At 34.8% G+C, this 15712-nt stretch overlaps 1 protein-coding gene across 1 annotated transcript in view; it reads right to left on the bottom strand.

Annotated features, from left to right (window-relative positions):
- Positions 1–15712, bottom strand: part of LOC128024990 (protocadherin-15-like) — a 194818-nt gene that overhangs the window by 73398 nt on the left and 105708 nt on the right. Inside the window, exons 16-19 of the mRNA XM_052610923.1 lie at positions 14937–15069; positions 13913–13992; positions 12623–12716; positions 6518–6646 (exon numbers count right to left, since the gene is read on the bottom strand). Of these exons, the coding sequence (XP_052466883.1) occupies positions 6518–6646; positions 12623–12716; positions 13913–13992; positions 14937–15069 (436 nt within the window). The remainder of the gene's footprint in view (positions 1–6517; positions 6647–12622; positions 12717–13912; positions 13993–14936; positions 15070–15712) is intronic.

The following is a 15712-nucleotide window of genomic DNA, read 5'->3' as shown; positions in this document are numbered from 1 at the left end:
AGAGGCTCCGTAGTGTATGTGATTATGTTATCACATTTTGACAATATTGATTCGTCAGAAGAAATCAATGCATTTTGTTCCTCTAAGCCAAACGAGAAGGATTGTTGACTCTTACTCCCACCCCCGTGTCCAGATTCTGACTGTCCCATATTCAACCAATGAACATAGGTTTTGATCTTTTGAAAAACTATTCTTTGGAAATATGAACGAACGCAAAGTTAAATTAAACACAGAATAACACATCTGCACGAGAAAAGTCTCTGAAAAAGCACAGAAAAACACAAGACATAACTTTGAGTACTTTGACATAAAGCAGACCAAAAACAAGGATGAAACTGCGGTACATGTCTGATAAAGCACTGGAATTTATGTCTTTACGTCGCTAGGCGATGCCCCGTAAAAATCAATTCTGATGCATGCTTTTATATTATTTTATATTATGTATATTGAGTAAATAATTCTTATATAGTTCATAAAGATAATTTGCACTATTTTTTTCTTTTGCACTCTGAATATTTCTCACTCATTTTGTGTGTAGTTTGAGAATCGTTTGTATTGTTGAAGAAGACAATTTGTGGAATTGTTTTTACTAATTGCTGCACGGTTTGTGTTTATTGTTCATACACAGATTGAAAATATATTTCTCTGTAAAAAAAAGTTTTGTTAAAATATAACACTCTTTCCATTTTCTTCACTCCCTAGATATTTTTTGAACCATCTCTATTGTTATTAAACAAAATGGGCCGTTTTTTCACTTAAAGGTACAATTTGTAAGATATTTGCAGTAAAATATCCAAAAACCACTAGGCTAGTGTTATATATTTTGTCCAGCTGTTTACTAAAAATATCTCTAATGTTTTCAACTACTTGTAAATCGTGAGAAAATTCCCATTCTAAACAGTGACACGGGGCCGTGCAGTCGCCTGTCAATGACTTTAATTACCCTTTGTTACCGCCTTTACTGACGTAGAAACCACCTGACAACAGTGTCATGGACAAATGCGGAAGGAGTGTCTAGCATCCAGCAAACCACTAGATTGCTTCAAGGAATTCCTTATTTACTTCTTCTTGCACTTTTTATGGTGGATTGTGTTACTAATTTATTGAACATAATTACTGTTTACCGTCTGCCGCTGGTTCTGTCGACAAGGACAGCTCCCGGAAACGTAAGCGTATGGACCAACCAAGCGACCCAAGAAGAGTTCGGGACAAGAGGAGAGAAAGAGCGAGGATCAATATCGGTGCTGCATTTTCTAGATGGAGAGAGCTTCGAGACAAAATTCAACTAGAAAGAGGTGCCAATCACGCTTGTGTTTTACTGGACAGGTGAGTTGTTTTGATTCGTATCTTTACAGAAAACATATGTTATTATAACGATCAACAAGATTAGTATTATGGGACATACATGGCAACGCGGGGCAACGCGTCTTTAGATCCACGCGAGGATGTGTCTGATCCATAGTCTGATCACGTCTTTGCATTGACCTTGTATGTAATCTACTCACGCAAATCATTGAACTCGCGTTTGCTATGTATGCCCAATTATTGTGTTTAAATGTACATGAGTGTATATATTTGTTGAACAAGTGGTAATTGTTTTCATATAATCTGATTGATGGCCGTCAGCAATTGGGTAAGACAACAAATCCCATCATTCCACGCTCCTTCTTAGCGTCATCAAACCACGTGATTGTTTATTGTTTTGGTAGTGCGCCATCTAGAGGCAGGTCCTACAACCTGTACCTTTAAAAGCGCAGATAACAATATTTTAATAAATGGCTATAACTTGCTTGGGGAATGTTATATGCAAATACAATTTTATTTGGAAGTCTAAAACACCCAGATACAACTTTCTCAAGAAAAAATATCCACACTTTAGGAGTTTCTGTTTGAGTACACAGTAAAAGAAACACAAAATTGTTGCCTGCATTTTTCTTAAAATACTGTAAGTTCATTAATTCTTAGAGAAAACAAACGGAAAATTGTGACTTTAAATTAGACTAAAACTTCAAGTTCTCCTGTTTATAATGATATATGGTACTTGATGTTGACTGCTAGAATAGGTCTGAAAAACAAAGAAAAGTGCCTTTAAGGGTTATATATGCAGAGACAAATAAAGTATATATCGGTAGGTGTCACAAATAGCATTCCATTAACCATAGCCCAGAAGACGATGTATGAAGAAACACAATGCACAAAGCATATGCTTTGCAGGTTTGTGATTACCAAGAGAGAAGATTATTTACCATGTTTTAAACACCTGGTTCTGCAAATGCTTTCATAAACAGGTTTTATCATTATTATTTTATATAAGAACTTTGAGTCACTGATGCATTTTATTTGCTGAAAATGTTTATCATTAACTGAGTATGTCTCCATCACATTTGCATGAAATTATACATCTGCATCTCTGCTAAATCAGTATTATCGCTTTTCACAAGCTCACATTAAACATCAATTGTCATTCTGATGCACTTTTTGAAGTAGGAAGTTAAAACTGATAACTTAATTACCCAGCAGCAATATGGGCAATGTAGTTCCAAAACAGCTGGTGCCAGAATTTCTTTGAATAAGTGAGTGAATAACAGATTAAATGTTTCCAAAATGATAAATAAAAAAAATAAAAATAAAAAAAAAACTTTTTTAAATTTATTATAAATATTTTAATTTATTATATATATTATCTTTTTATGCATTGGAAATTACAACTTAATTACCCAGCAGCAATACAGTCAACATGCTTCAAAAAGAGTTGGGGTTAAAACTGGTGAATAATTAATAATAAATAAGTAAATGAAAAGGAGTTATTATTATTATTATTATTATTAATATTAATATTTATTTGAAAATAGAATAGAAATAGAAAAAAAGAGAAGCTTTATTTATTTTTTCAATCACTGATACACAGCTGAAATTCACAGAAACCCAGTGCCTTTATTTATGGACTGTTTTCTGAAATATTTTGCTTTCATTTGCTGATCTAAATGAATATCATAATTTTGGTTATTTGGAAACATTTAAGTTAACTTCGCTCTGAAAATAAGGCGGAAATAATGGCAGGAAAACAAACACAAAATAAAGATAGCATTAAGGAGATGGCAGCACTTCTTGTGCGTTCTTTATCACATGCTAAGGTAAGCAAAAGGCAGTAATGAAAGCATTCATCTTCTCAGTAATCAATATAAAGTTAATTAAACTTGAATATAGGGCACAGCAGAAATGTCACACGATGCCTGCTCGTTTTTGGAGGCATGTTGTGATGCATGTCTTATAAAAACACAGTGATCAAGAAACCATATTTTTAATTAATGTAGCTATTATTTATTTATTGTTTTTAAGGAGCAGCACACTAAATTTGCATTCTTACATATCTCACCTTTCTCTGTGATGGCCCTATATGCTGTAAAAATTAAATAAGAATCACTCTGACAACATGCTACTATTATTTTGCTTCCTAATGTTTCCAAAGTCCAACATCATGCAATGGAGAGCACTAAAGCTTTGTCCTTAGTCAAGTCAATGACATCAAAATCCCATGTGACATGTTAATGCACTTTTCTGTTCTTAATGATTAACGATTCCACAAAGTCTTTGTAATCTTACATGAAAATGTAATTACTTACAGCACTTCTAAAACATGCAATATGCATGTGTGTGTCAGTGTTTTATTTTTTATTTGTTTGTTTGTTTGTTTACACAGAGACTATATGGAATTTCAAAAAACCTGCACTTTGAACTCCGTTTTCAAAAGTTTGCCATTTTAGGCCCACAAAACGTGGGTATCTAATGTGCATGAATGGCCAAAACATATTAAAAAGTTCCATTTTTAGTTGAAAATTGTGTCATGTAAAAACCCCTAATTCCTTTTTTTTTTCTTGAAAGTTGAATGTACTGGAAAAAAGGGGGTTTAACTTTACAAATGCTGACTGCATTATCAGGCAAATAATGGCAGATATTCAAGTTCTCACTATGTTTTCTAATTAGTGGTCATGCATCAGACTAATTTGTAGCACCTCTGATAACAACAGTTGCCCACTTATTTGACTCACTTCTCCTTTGAGTTGAAATCATTATGAGGCGTATTGACGGAATACAGACAAGTACATCAAAGAGAGGCTGGCAGAAAATTAATGTGTCTGTTTCTGCCCACATCAAAATGGCAAGTACTCGAGTTCATGAAAAGTGTTCAGATGAAAAACAAGCACAAGAATATGGACATCATGTCAACCAACGGGTTCTCCAACTGCAGACAATGAGATGAGACTCTCAGGCCTGAACTTAACCGACTTCAAACAAGTTTAAATTTCCCATGCTGTGGCGTATTTGGAGTCATTTGAAATGAGCACGTCGGCCAGGTGTAATATCAGCAGCGATGCAGGCTCTGCTGTGATAGTGCTGATAGAGCTCTGTGGGCATTTCTCTAATGATATGGAAACCTCTGCTGCGTTAGCCGTAGGGGATGTTTAGCTAGCGTTAAGCTTTGGACCATATCCAATGTGCCTCTCGCTGGGAGACGTGTCAGGAGCTCTAAATGAATTCAGGACAAGTGAGGGTTTGTAAATGAAGCTTGTCGTACTGCAGCGCTCACACAAAAATTACCTTGTCAAGAGGTGAACAATTAGCAAAACTGGCGTTGTATCGTGATATATACATACAAGTGTAGGGATTTTGCTATACTGCAGTATAAATATTAGTGCAAATCAATGAGCAGGACTTACGTCTGAGAAAAGGAGAAAAACGTGGAACGGATATGTAGTGTAGTTGCGAATGTCAGTTCATAGTCAACACTCTTATTTTGCAGGCTGCATGCAAAAATAAACATGAGCAGTGTAGTCTGATTCACAAACAAATAGCTCTATTGAGCGGATTCTTTTCAAAGAGTCCAACATACAGCTCAACCACACAGTTCAATTCATAAAAATAACCATGATTCATGAGTTGTGTTTAGTGAATCTAAAATAAACAGTGGAAAATGTGCTACTGTACCTGATTGAAGATCCATACTTTTATTGAATAGTTCCAAAGACAAGTTGCCAGTTTGAATCAGTTAAAAAAATACTTTTGCACTGCCTCACACTTTGAGCTCTTTTGCAAAACATTTGCATTCTTTTGCAAACTCATTGCACTCCCCTAAGAAACACCGAATTCGTTTTTTCGTCCCACCTCATATTATTTCCATCACTCAATTTTTTTGCGAGTGAACACAAAGTTTCTCAAGAGAACGCAAACGTTTTGTGAGAGAATGCTTATACATCTCATTATATTTACCATCACCATGTCCCTTTAGGGGCTCCATAGTTTTGTATCTTTTTATTCATTTATTTGTTCATTTAAGTGTTTATTGTTCATTTACATAAGTAAATCTATCTAATCTAATCTTTCCAGCAAATATTTTATGATAGCATGATATAGTATCCCTAGAACACCGGAATCAAAAGCCCTAAAAAATGATGCCTGCCCATCTCATGAGGTCTGATGTATATTTTTCTGACACGACGTAAACATGTTTAAGGAAAACTCTGCTAATAAACAGTCTGCCAGCATTAGCCTGTGATTATTCTGATGACAAAGTGCGGCTCTATTAATCTAGACCACTAATTACAACTCTTCGCAGCTTAACAGAGCCCAACAAAGCTGCTCATTACAGCACGTCCCCGAAGGTAACAAATTATTTAAATTACATTTCTTTAATTGGAAAATCATAAACAGTGGAGCGGGCAGGGACTTTGGCGGGTATGCTGCGGTGTATGCCAACTAGGCGAGCGATGGGGAGAGCGTGAAATAAGGGCTCAAGAGGGCAGAGAAAGACACTGACGCTGGCGTCATGTGTACGCCCCAGCAGGCACTGCTTAACACCGGTCATATGAAACCACAGAAGGGACTGAAATCCTCAAATAGAACTATACAAAAGAACAGTCAGATTCAGTGAAAGAAACTATGATGGATTTAAAGGAGCAGGCGTAATGATTTGAGATTTTGAGACTGTAATGTAATTAGTAGTGGTCCTTGAAACAAATGTCTCTCATGAGCAGATTCTTTTTAAGGAATCAGAAAGTACAATTTAAAACCACTCAAGATTAATGAAACAAGTTTATTTTATTTTTTTCCTATATCCGATGTCCAATTTTTTATTCTGGAAATGTATGTACATTAGATGCAAATTAGTGCAGAAATCCTGTCATTTCAGAATGAACCCATGTAAAAGATTTAGCAACTTTTTTGGCCTATGAAATTTGCCAAAATGTCATTAATGACTAATGGGACTGCACTTCAGACTGCAGAATGATCCACAGATTTCCACAGAGCTGGAATGCTGCCATTCAGACACATCTCTACAACAATGAGCAATGAGAGATCAGAATAGTGTAACCACAAAGATACACTCTTAAACTCTGAAGTGTAAACTTCCATATGAGTTGACTCTAGAGGGCAGAAAGCAGCTGCAGAGCAAACAGTTTAGAGATCACGCAGCGAAGAGAACAAGTAGAAAGATTTTTGAATGTGGTGGCGGTCTTACCTTTACTTGACCCACAAAAGCATTCACCTCTCCCTCTTGAACTGTGAGATTAAGGGGCAGCAGAGGATCGAACTCAGGGTCGTTATCATTGACATCAGTCACCACTATATTCACTGTAGCAGTCGAGGTCTGAAAACAAGAAAGCTTCAGGTTACTTCAATCATTACATGGACACTTCTAAATAAAAACATAAAAAAAAAACTTATCCAACTGGTACTGGTTATCCAACCAGTTTCATTCAGAAATCTAACAATGTCAACAAATCTGAGATGCAAACCTTGAGTCCTCTGTGAGATTGTGTCTGTGTTGGCTTTCACTAACAATTATCCATTTCCACTGATTAATTTACACAGAACTTGTGTAATTGCTAACATATTTGCATTCATCATCAAGCCATGAATGGGGTCTAATGAAAAATATTCACAGCTGTTGAGCAGATTAGTATTTCAGAGTAAAGATCGCCTTTACAAATTGATGGCTGCAACCAAATTAGCATGCTGGTGGGGAGACTTCTGTCTAATCACTAACAACAATTAACCATCTACATTTCCAATAATTCACAAAGTGACTCATTTGGAAAGATGAGGAATGGAAACATAACATCTAAACAGTCAAACAGCAAACATATAAGTAGCATGAATCTAGTGTTAAAACATGTATGATTATTTCAGGGGAACACTACAAATGGGTGAATCTAAGTAAAACTGCCATGAAGGTGATGGGGAGTGATTTTTAGATGACCTTTCGGATGTGTTTAATTATAAAACCCTTTATATTCTACAACATTAACATTTACGATAACATTACACTCATTTCATTTTTTCGAAAATGTATTTTATATGAAGACCGAAACCCTGCAATTCTGGCCAAATTAAAGATACATTGTGTGTGAATTTCAAATTCACATACAAATAAAATGATTTTACCATTTTCTGTGAACAAATGTGTTTTGCAAGTCAGTTAGGTAGTGTCATTTCAAATAATAGAAAAATAAAAGAAAAATTAATTGCTCATGCTTTTTTCACGGTAAACGGTATTTTCACGGTATTGAAATTTAGTAAAAAAAAGTGCTCATAATAAAGTATAACAGGTTAAAATCTGTTTTTCTTGTACATTTGCCACAGAAGTTATTAATCTTTTTTAAAAAATAAAAGTTTTAGGTCATGTTAGCTCATTAAATAATACAGTTGCAACTTTAGATTTTATCAACGTGTTATTAAATATTGGAATACCTAAGATGAATGAATGTTCAGAGGAATTTTTCATTGGCAGTTTATGTAAACTAATGAATTAACCAATGTTAAAATGAAGCCCTAATGTAAAATGCATATTAACAATAAATAAAAAAAATAAATCAAAATCAAAGTCATGTTGTAGTCCAGATTAAAATAGCATTTTAAGATTTAATACTTAAGTATTTGGCACTATGATGAACATCATAGCAAATACGCAAATATTGGCTATTTAAAATTATTAATTATGTTTTAGAAAGTAAGGCAGCTGGTTTATTTGTGGTGTTTCAAGAGTAAGGACTGCATTATCTGCAGTTTAGCGCCATCTGCTGTCAGAGAGTGAATGTGCTTTAATTCAGCGAGTCCCTCACGTGTTCCTCCATGTGCTTCTCATGTGTGCTTGTTTACATCAGAGCAGAGTCTTTCAAGCAGCATACAGCGGTGTTAAGCATTTTGAACAGTTGATGGGAAAAGTATTCTTAAAATGCATTCCAAATGTAGAAGAGCCCACGATAACAATTTTGTATATATTCGTTACCGTGATATATCGCATTACCGAATACCAGCACATGTCTAGTGTCCTCACAACATAGTTGCTTAGCCTCTTATCGGATCATTCTTCATCCATGTCATGTGAATTTTGTTACTTCCCCTGAAACATAAAACATTGGGCAGAAATATCCCAGACCAGCCAGTGAGGAAACCAATAATCCATAAATTAGCAGGTGGTTATCCCCCTTCTGCTCGGACTTATCTATTAAAGGTTTAAATGCTGGAGTAGTTGGAAGATTGGTCCTGTAAATGTTTCATGTGCAGGCAATAAAGCCTGCTGAGTTTGCAGTACATTCTGGGGTTAGAATAAGGTAAGCTGATCTTGAGCTGAGACAAATGCACACAAGGTAATTCAGTTTGTTAACTGTGACTGGTAACCGGAAGGATACCATTAATCTTTAAGCAAGAAAGACAATCTTGCAACTTTATTGCTAAACCTGGCTATTTTCATAATAAAATTGTATTCTAGTTAGAACACATATTCTCAGTGGCTTAGATTTGAAATGACAATAATTCTCACAATGCACACCACCAGTGATTTGGAACAACAAAACAGCCTGAAATCATTTATTTTAATGAAGCTGGGGATTTACAGCAACATGATTTAATTTTGTATGTGGCATGACGAGTTTAACTTTACCAACATCAGTGCACAATTGTTACAGCTACTGGCAACATGCAGCAAAAAAATTACTTGTGGTCTGAACTAGTGATCAACCAACATATATCGCCAAGGTTGACATATCAGCCAATATTTAGTATTTTCTACAGAGTTTTACTGTTTTATCTTATACGTTATTTTGACAGTACTGAGAGACAAGCACTTGAGCAGCGACGCACGTGAATGCTCATTTTGCTTCTGCATTAGTTATCAAAATCAAATACTTCTTTATTACATAGCATGTGTAAAACAGCATGAAAACAGTATTATGGGCGAATACATATTATTAGAAAGTCAGTAGGCAAAAAGTACCCGGATGGCCTACTACTGTTGGGATTTAGAAGTGTGCATTCGATGGTCACTTTACTATCACTTGAGGACATGCAAGAGGATTTATAAAAGGCAGTGAAGCGATGCAACAGTAACAATGTGGCGAATGTAGTACAGCCTCATTGACATATGTAGCAGATAAATGTGACCTCCGGAAGCCACAGCATTTGATAGAAGACACTGCTTAGCAGTTATGCCTAATAATAGTACAGTAAATGCTATAATATTTGTATATACTGTTAGCATTAAAAAAAATACTCATTTATCTAATTTAAGCAAGTCTTTGAATACCTGCTGAACTTTTAATTTAAATTCACAAACTTCAGTGAATCTAGCTGAAAAGTGTACTGTATCCTGTATAAAAATGCATGTACTGTGTGTTTGATTGATTGTCCTTGTGAAAGATTCAATTTATGTAAATCAGCCTTGATATAAGGCACCAGCCACCCTGCCTGCAGCCATAAAAAAAAAAAAAAAAAAAAAAAAAAAACTTGGTCGGTCAGTCAGTCGGTCAGATGGAAGCTTTGGGATTGAAAGGGAGCTAACACTGAACTGTGCCCATTCCAGCAAAGCGAACAAGACTTTGTGCCAATAGTCAAATGTCTGTGTATATCTGTTCCTCTATCCACAGATTGGGGATGAAGAAATCTCTCTTGTGGACTTTGCAAATCTGACTCTCACATTGCCCTTTGCAATGCAAGAAGCGGCCCAAATGACCGCAGCGGGCACAGAGGTCAACTCTGAGTGTTGCCCTGGGCCCTTAGAAAGGGACCTATTTTTCCATTTCTCCTCTGCAGGAAAAGGACTGTATATTAAATTGGCTAATGACCAGGTGGTTTAGCAAAGGTCACTGAATTTTAAAAACCTTAAGCCACACCTGCTCCCCCAACCTTACGTCTCAACTTCACCCTTGATTTTTAGATGCATGTGAATCAGAAAGGTCACAGAGGGACACTTACGGGTAAATGGAAAGATGGGAATGAAACCTGCTGCACTGTTTTCTCATTTTACTTTCATGAGCTAAGCACAGAGGGACGTCTTTCTCAACAGGCCAGCAAAGAGATCACGGCTCTGAGAATTCTGCCAATTAAGATGTGCTTTTTGAATTATTCCTGGGGTTATTAAAGCATTGGAATCACCATCACTCGTTTGTAAAGAATATGCTAACACAACAGTTAAGTCGCAGACTTTTGACATAACTTCAGCACCTGACAACCACCTTGACAGTCTGGATATAAATGGATACCGTTGTGCTAAAAGCCGGATCTTTATGTACTTTCTTCCTGAAGAAGGCATGTGATTATCCTTGAGTTTGGAGGTGGACACATTGCATGTCCTTGAAGCGGGTTGTAAATCCAGTCATCTCTTTTATCGAGGAATACTAAGTGAGATTTTTGCTGGTGGCTCATCCAGTAAGAGAAATAGGCTCAATGAGAGACTGAAGCAAAAGTTGTTTCATAATTAAAAAGCCAGTTCGGCTCGCTTATCTCCATCATTACAGCATAATCACTTCATTGTAAGATGCACCTCATTTTCCTCTATTTAGATCAATCCCAATGAGCCCTTTGTGAGAGTGGAGTGAACAGGAGAGACCAGTCGCTGGTAACTGCTTGGAGACTTACCCAATCAAAGAAAATCAAACACTGTTGCAAACAAATGGACAAAGGAATCAATATTAGGCTTTTTTTACTGTGTTTCTAAAGCCCTGAAAGATAAACTATAAAGATAACTATAAAGATAACAATATTAGCGTCCACACCAGTAAACGATATCGTCTGTTTATTCTAAGCATATTTGCGTCCGCAACTTTAAACTCTCTAGTTCGTCACAGCAGGATTGATTCTGATTGGCTGTCAGTGTTTTTATCATTCATCAGCTGAAAAAAAAAAAAAAAAACATTCTGAAAGTGATTCCAAAAATATTATTTCTTTGTGGCTTCATCGTTTTAGTTGTGGTGTGGACTCTGCTATTCTTTAATATTGAGAACGATTTTTAAAACTTTATCGTTATCTTTATAGTTATCGTCCTTGGTGTTAATGGGCCTTTATCCTTATTTTTTTCTCAAAATTCTTTTCATTTTCATAATTACATTTATATACTACTGTGTAATTAGCAGGAAAACAAACAAAAAGAAATCAACCACTTGAAATGAATGAATAAACAAATGAACAGCAATCAGTTTAATTTAACTGGTTGACTGAATGAGTGGATCATTGGAAGGCTTCTCTTTTCTTTCCATATAAACATAATACCATATATAAAATATCTATTCTTTCCCATTTTCACCATTATGAATATACAGTAAAGTACTGTTATAGAAACACAAAATGAACAATACAACAACTATAAAATGATTAATAAAACAAACTGTTCATTGTTCATGATGTCTAATGCCTTACTGCAAGTGAATTGAACATTATTTTGAGTGTTACTGAAAATCTGTTTATATTGTGGTTATGTTTACACTGCTGATCAAAAGTTTGGAATAAAGATTTTTCTAAATGTTTTTTAAAGATGTCTCGGATTTTCGCCAATGCTGTATTTATTCTGATAAATAATGCAGAAAAATGATTGCTGTTTAAAATAATTGTTTTCTATTTCGATAAAAATGTAAAGGAATTTATTCGTTTGACCATGAAGACTGGAGTTTGCCTGGGAAATTCGGCTTTACAGGAATAATGGTATTTTAAAATATAAACTTATTTTATAACATGCTAAATGTATTTTATTATAATTTTTAATCAAATAAATGCAGCCTTGGTGAGCATAAAAGAGATTTCTTTCAAAAACATAAAAAAAATCTATTATACTGACCAGTTATGTATATATATATATATATATATATATATATATATATATATATATAAATATATATATATATATATATATATATATATACATAAATCAAATAGAACAGTTTGATTAATGAACAACAAAAAAAATAAAAATCAGCGAGAGAAAGAATAATTTGACTGTCTACCTGACTGACAGAATAAATTAATCATAAATGCATTAATTTCTTTCTATTTGTCACCATTGTCTATATACAAATGTCTACATACATTAATACAGCCAGTGACACTGAACCGATCTGTGGGACTACAGAGGACTATACAATACTCCCAGCACACTTTACGACCGTTTCTAACTTTCATCTGCCCTTCCTTTCATCAGCATGATTGATTCTGCTAGACTCTGCCCGCCATGTTGTACTGTGTCTCCATGTGACGTCTGTTTAAGCCGAAGATTCGATTACGATCTTTTGAACTGCAGTTAATGCAGCTTTTCGTCTTCAGTTGAGTGTGACTGATTGACAGACTTCAGTCTTACCCCATCTGGTTTACCATCGGAGGCCGTGATCGTTAGCATGTAGTGATCCGTGATCTCTCTGTCCAGCGTCTTCGCCAACAACAACAGGCCAGACCTGAAAGCAAAGATGACGTGGAAACCTGAGGATTATATAGCTCAGAGGTCTAAGTGTTTTAACTTCATGGAGGCTTTAAAGAGTAAGCATGAGTAAAAGAGGGAGGGAAAAAAATTTAAATTCAAAACAAAAATGTGGAATATGTCATTCGCATAACAGGCCACAGCTAAAATCCAGACAAAGGGAATAATTTTCGGCTGAAATTAGCTCATCAAATATAGGCTGGATGGAATTATGGCACTTTAACCTAGGCTAAGTTGAAAAGATCTAAATCCATTTAAATATTTTACATTCCGTCTGCTTGAAAAACTCTATTAGTTATTTTCTCAATAATCCCACTTTCAAATTTGATTTCGCTTACTTTATGAAAGGAGAACCACACACTTCCAACCCCCATGAAAGTGCTTTATATCACCATATTCACCCTCCAGCCAGACTTTTCCAGACTCCACAGTTACACAATCCCCTCAAACAGACAGCTCTATCGTAAACTCCGCGGGGAGCAGAAGGCATTGTGGGAAGGAGGAGAGGAAAGAAAGAAAAGGTAACTGTAACTGTGAGAGATAAGCTCCGGTAGTTTAAGGAACATATCTATATTTGTTCTGTTCTTCACTTGCTGCTTATTGAAAGAACAGAAGCGGTTCATTAGAAGTGTCTCTTGGTTGTGATATCCTGCTTAAATAACTTGAGAACAGGATCAGAAGCTTTGCTCCAGGTTATGAGTGAAATTCCCGGCACCCTGCACACTACAGAGAATAACATGCTTTCCTAAAGAAAGAGAGTGAGAGATGTCGGCCACCTAATGTTGTTTACTTGTTTTATGGAGTGCTAAATAAAATAAAATGCATCCTAGGTTTTGCTCTGAAAACAGTGACGTACTATCGGTCCTTCACCCCAAGCAAAAGCTGAAATGTCTTAAGCTGCTATTTGAAATGGAGGAATTAATAATTTCATCGGAACTTATTAATTATGCATCATGTTTGTGTCATAATGTAATCTGCATCCAGTTCATGTCAGGACGTGGCTAACCTAAACATAAATATTTCGCGGAGAAAAATATTTTTTTTTCTCTGAGTGCAAATCATTGTGTCAGGGTGTCTGAATCACAATTATAATATCATTTCTGCGTATTCAAACCCCAGAAACGATGGTTTTTGGCAGAGCAGCTGTTTTGCGGCCTTTCAAAGCGAGCTTACGTTTGGGAGACTTCAAAGACGTTGCTTGTGTCTCCTCTGAGGATGGTATATGTAATGGGATCTCTTTCACGGTCGGTTGCCTGCAAATGACAAAAAGCGTTTTTGTGTATTCATTCAATTATGATGAGAAAAACACAGCCTCCCAACTTGGTGATTAGGAAACACATACTGACATACATCACATATATCCATGATCTCTATCTCTCTCTCTCTTTTTTTTACATCAATGTTTGGTGAAAAGTTATATGAATATGTTTTGATAAATGTACAGGTCAAAAGGTTTAGATGCTAAATTAAGATTTTCAGATTTTTAAAAGACTTTGGTTGTAAAACAGTAATATTGTGAAATATATAATATGGTATTTTATTTATTGTATTGTATATTCATGTGTTGCACATGTGTCAGCATCATTACTCTATTAGTCATCACTAGTCATCAGTCAGTGTCACATGAGAAATATATATATATATGATTGATTGAACTGAATACTTTATTGAGCAAGAAAGCATTAAATTGATGATAAGTGACAGTAGGGATATTTATAATGTTACAAAATAATCTATATTAAATAAATACTGTTCTTTTGAAATTGCTATTTATCAAAGAATTATTTTTGGAAATTTTTGGAGCTTCTTTTCAGCATTAACAAGAATAAGAACCATTATGTTTAATTCAGCACCGATGATAATTAAAAATAAGTGAGCACCAAATCACCAATCATTAGAATGATTTCTAAAGGACGATGGCAGACTGTAGAGTAATGGCTGCTGAAAATTTAGCTTTACCGTCATGGGGACAACATTTTAAATATATTTAAATACTAAATATTTATTTTAAATTGTAAATATGTTTCACAATATAACTGTTTTAGCGTATTTTTGAACACAATTTAAATCTTTTGAAAGATAATTCATATATTTATCATTACAATATTAATATTAATGATACTCTCACATTTTTATTTAAACATTAACACCCTAAAGGGAATAGCTCAACGGGTCACGGAGCTGATGGGTAAGTCACCTGTAAATTGAGCAGTGTGGCTCCTGTCCTCATGGCCTCACTGACCTCCAGGCTGTATATGAGCTGAGGGAAGCGGGGTGGACTCTGATTGTTGGGGGGCAGCACTTCGATATACACCGTAGTGATGGAACTTCTGAAGAAACAAAAAGGAACATGATTTATATTCCTTTATTTGACAAACATATTAAGTGTCTCACTCAGGGGAACAGCATGATAGCTAATGCATCCCCTCCAGCTAATAACTATGCCACCCCAGCCACAAAACAATCGGCAATGCAAAACGAGTTTCAACATATAATCTCCTAAAATGCTATGGCATTCCAAAATCAAGTGATCTGTCTAAATAGGCAACATTCAGAACCATATGAACTATATGAAATATGTATACAACAGAAAAGTGTTTAAAAAATTACAAATAAAATAAATATGTAAAAATATTCAAATGAATTATATGTAGATAAACTATATTCATATATAATTCATACATTTTATATAATTAATAATACATTAATAATATCTTAATTTTTTTTAACAAGGAATATATAATTTTCTATATTAACAATTTATTAATTATATATAATGTATTAATAATATTTATTTCATTTTTTACCGATTTATAATTAATTTGAATATTAAAAGAAAATATTATTCACGTTTATTTTTTATTTTTTATTTGAACACTTTACTGTAAGTCTAGCTAATAATGACAGCTGGATTGCTTAGGTTGTTTTTTCGGATTTTTTGTGAAAACCAAACCTGGTACTGTCATTGTTTTA

The sequence above is a fragment of the Carassius gibelio genome, chromosome A12, assembly GCF_023724105.1.
Source record: "Carassius gibelio isolate Cgi1373 ecotype wild population from Czech Republic chromosome A12, carGib1.2-hapl.c, whole genome shotgun sequence".
Classification (NCBI taxonomy): Eukaryota; Metazoa; Chordata; class Actinopteri; order Cypriniformes; family Cyprinidae; genus Carassius; species Carassius gibelio.
This window is presented reverse-complemented; position numbering and strand designations above follow the sequence as displayed.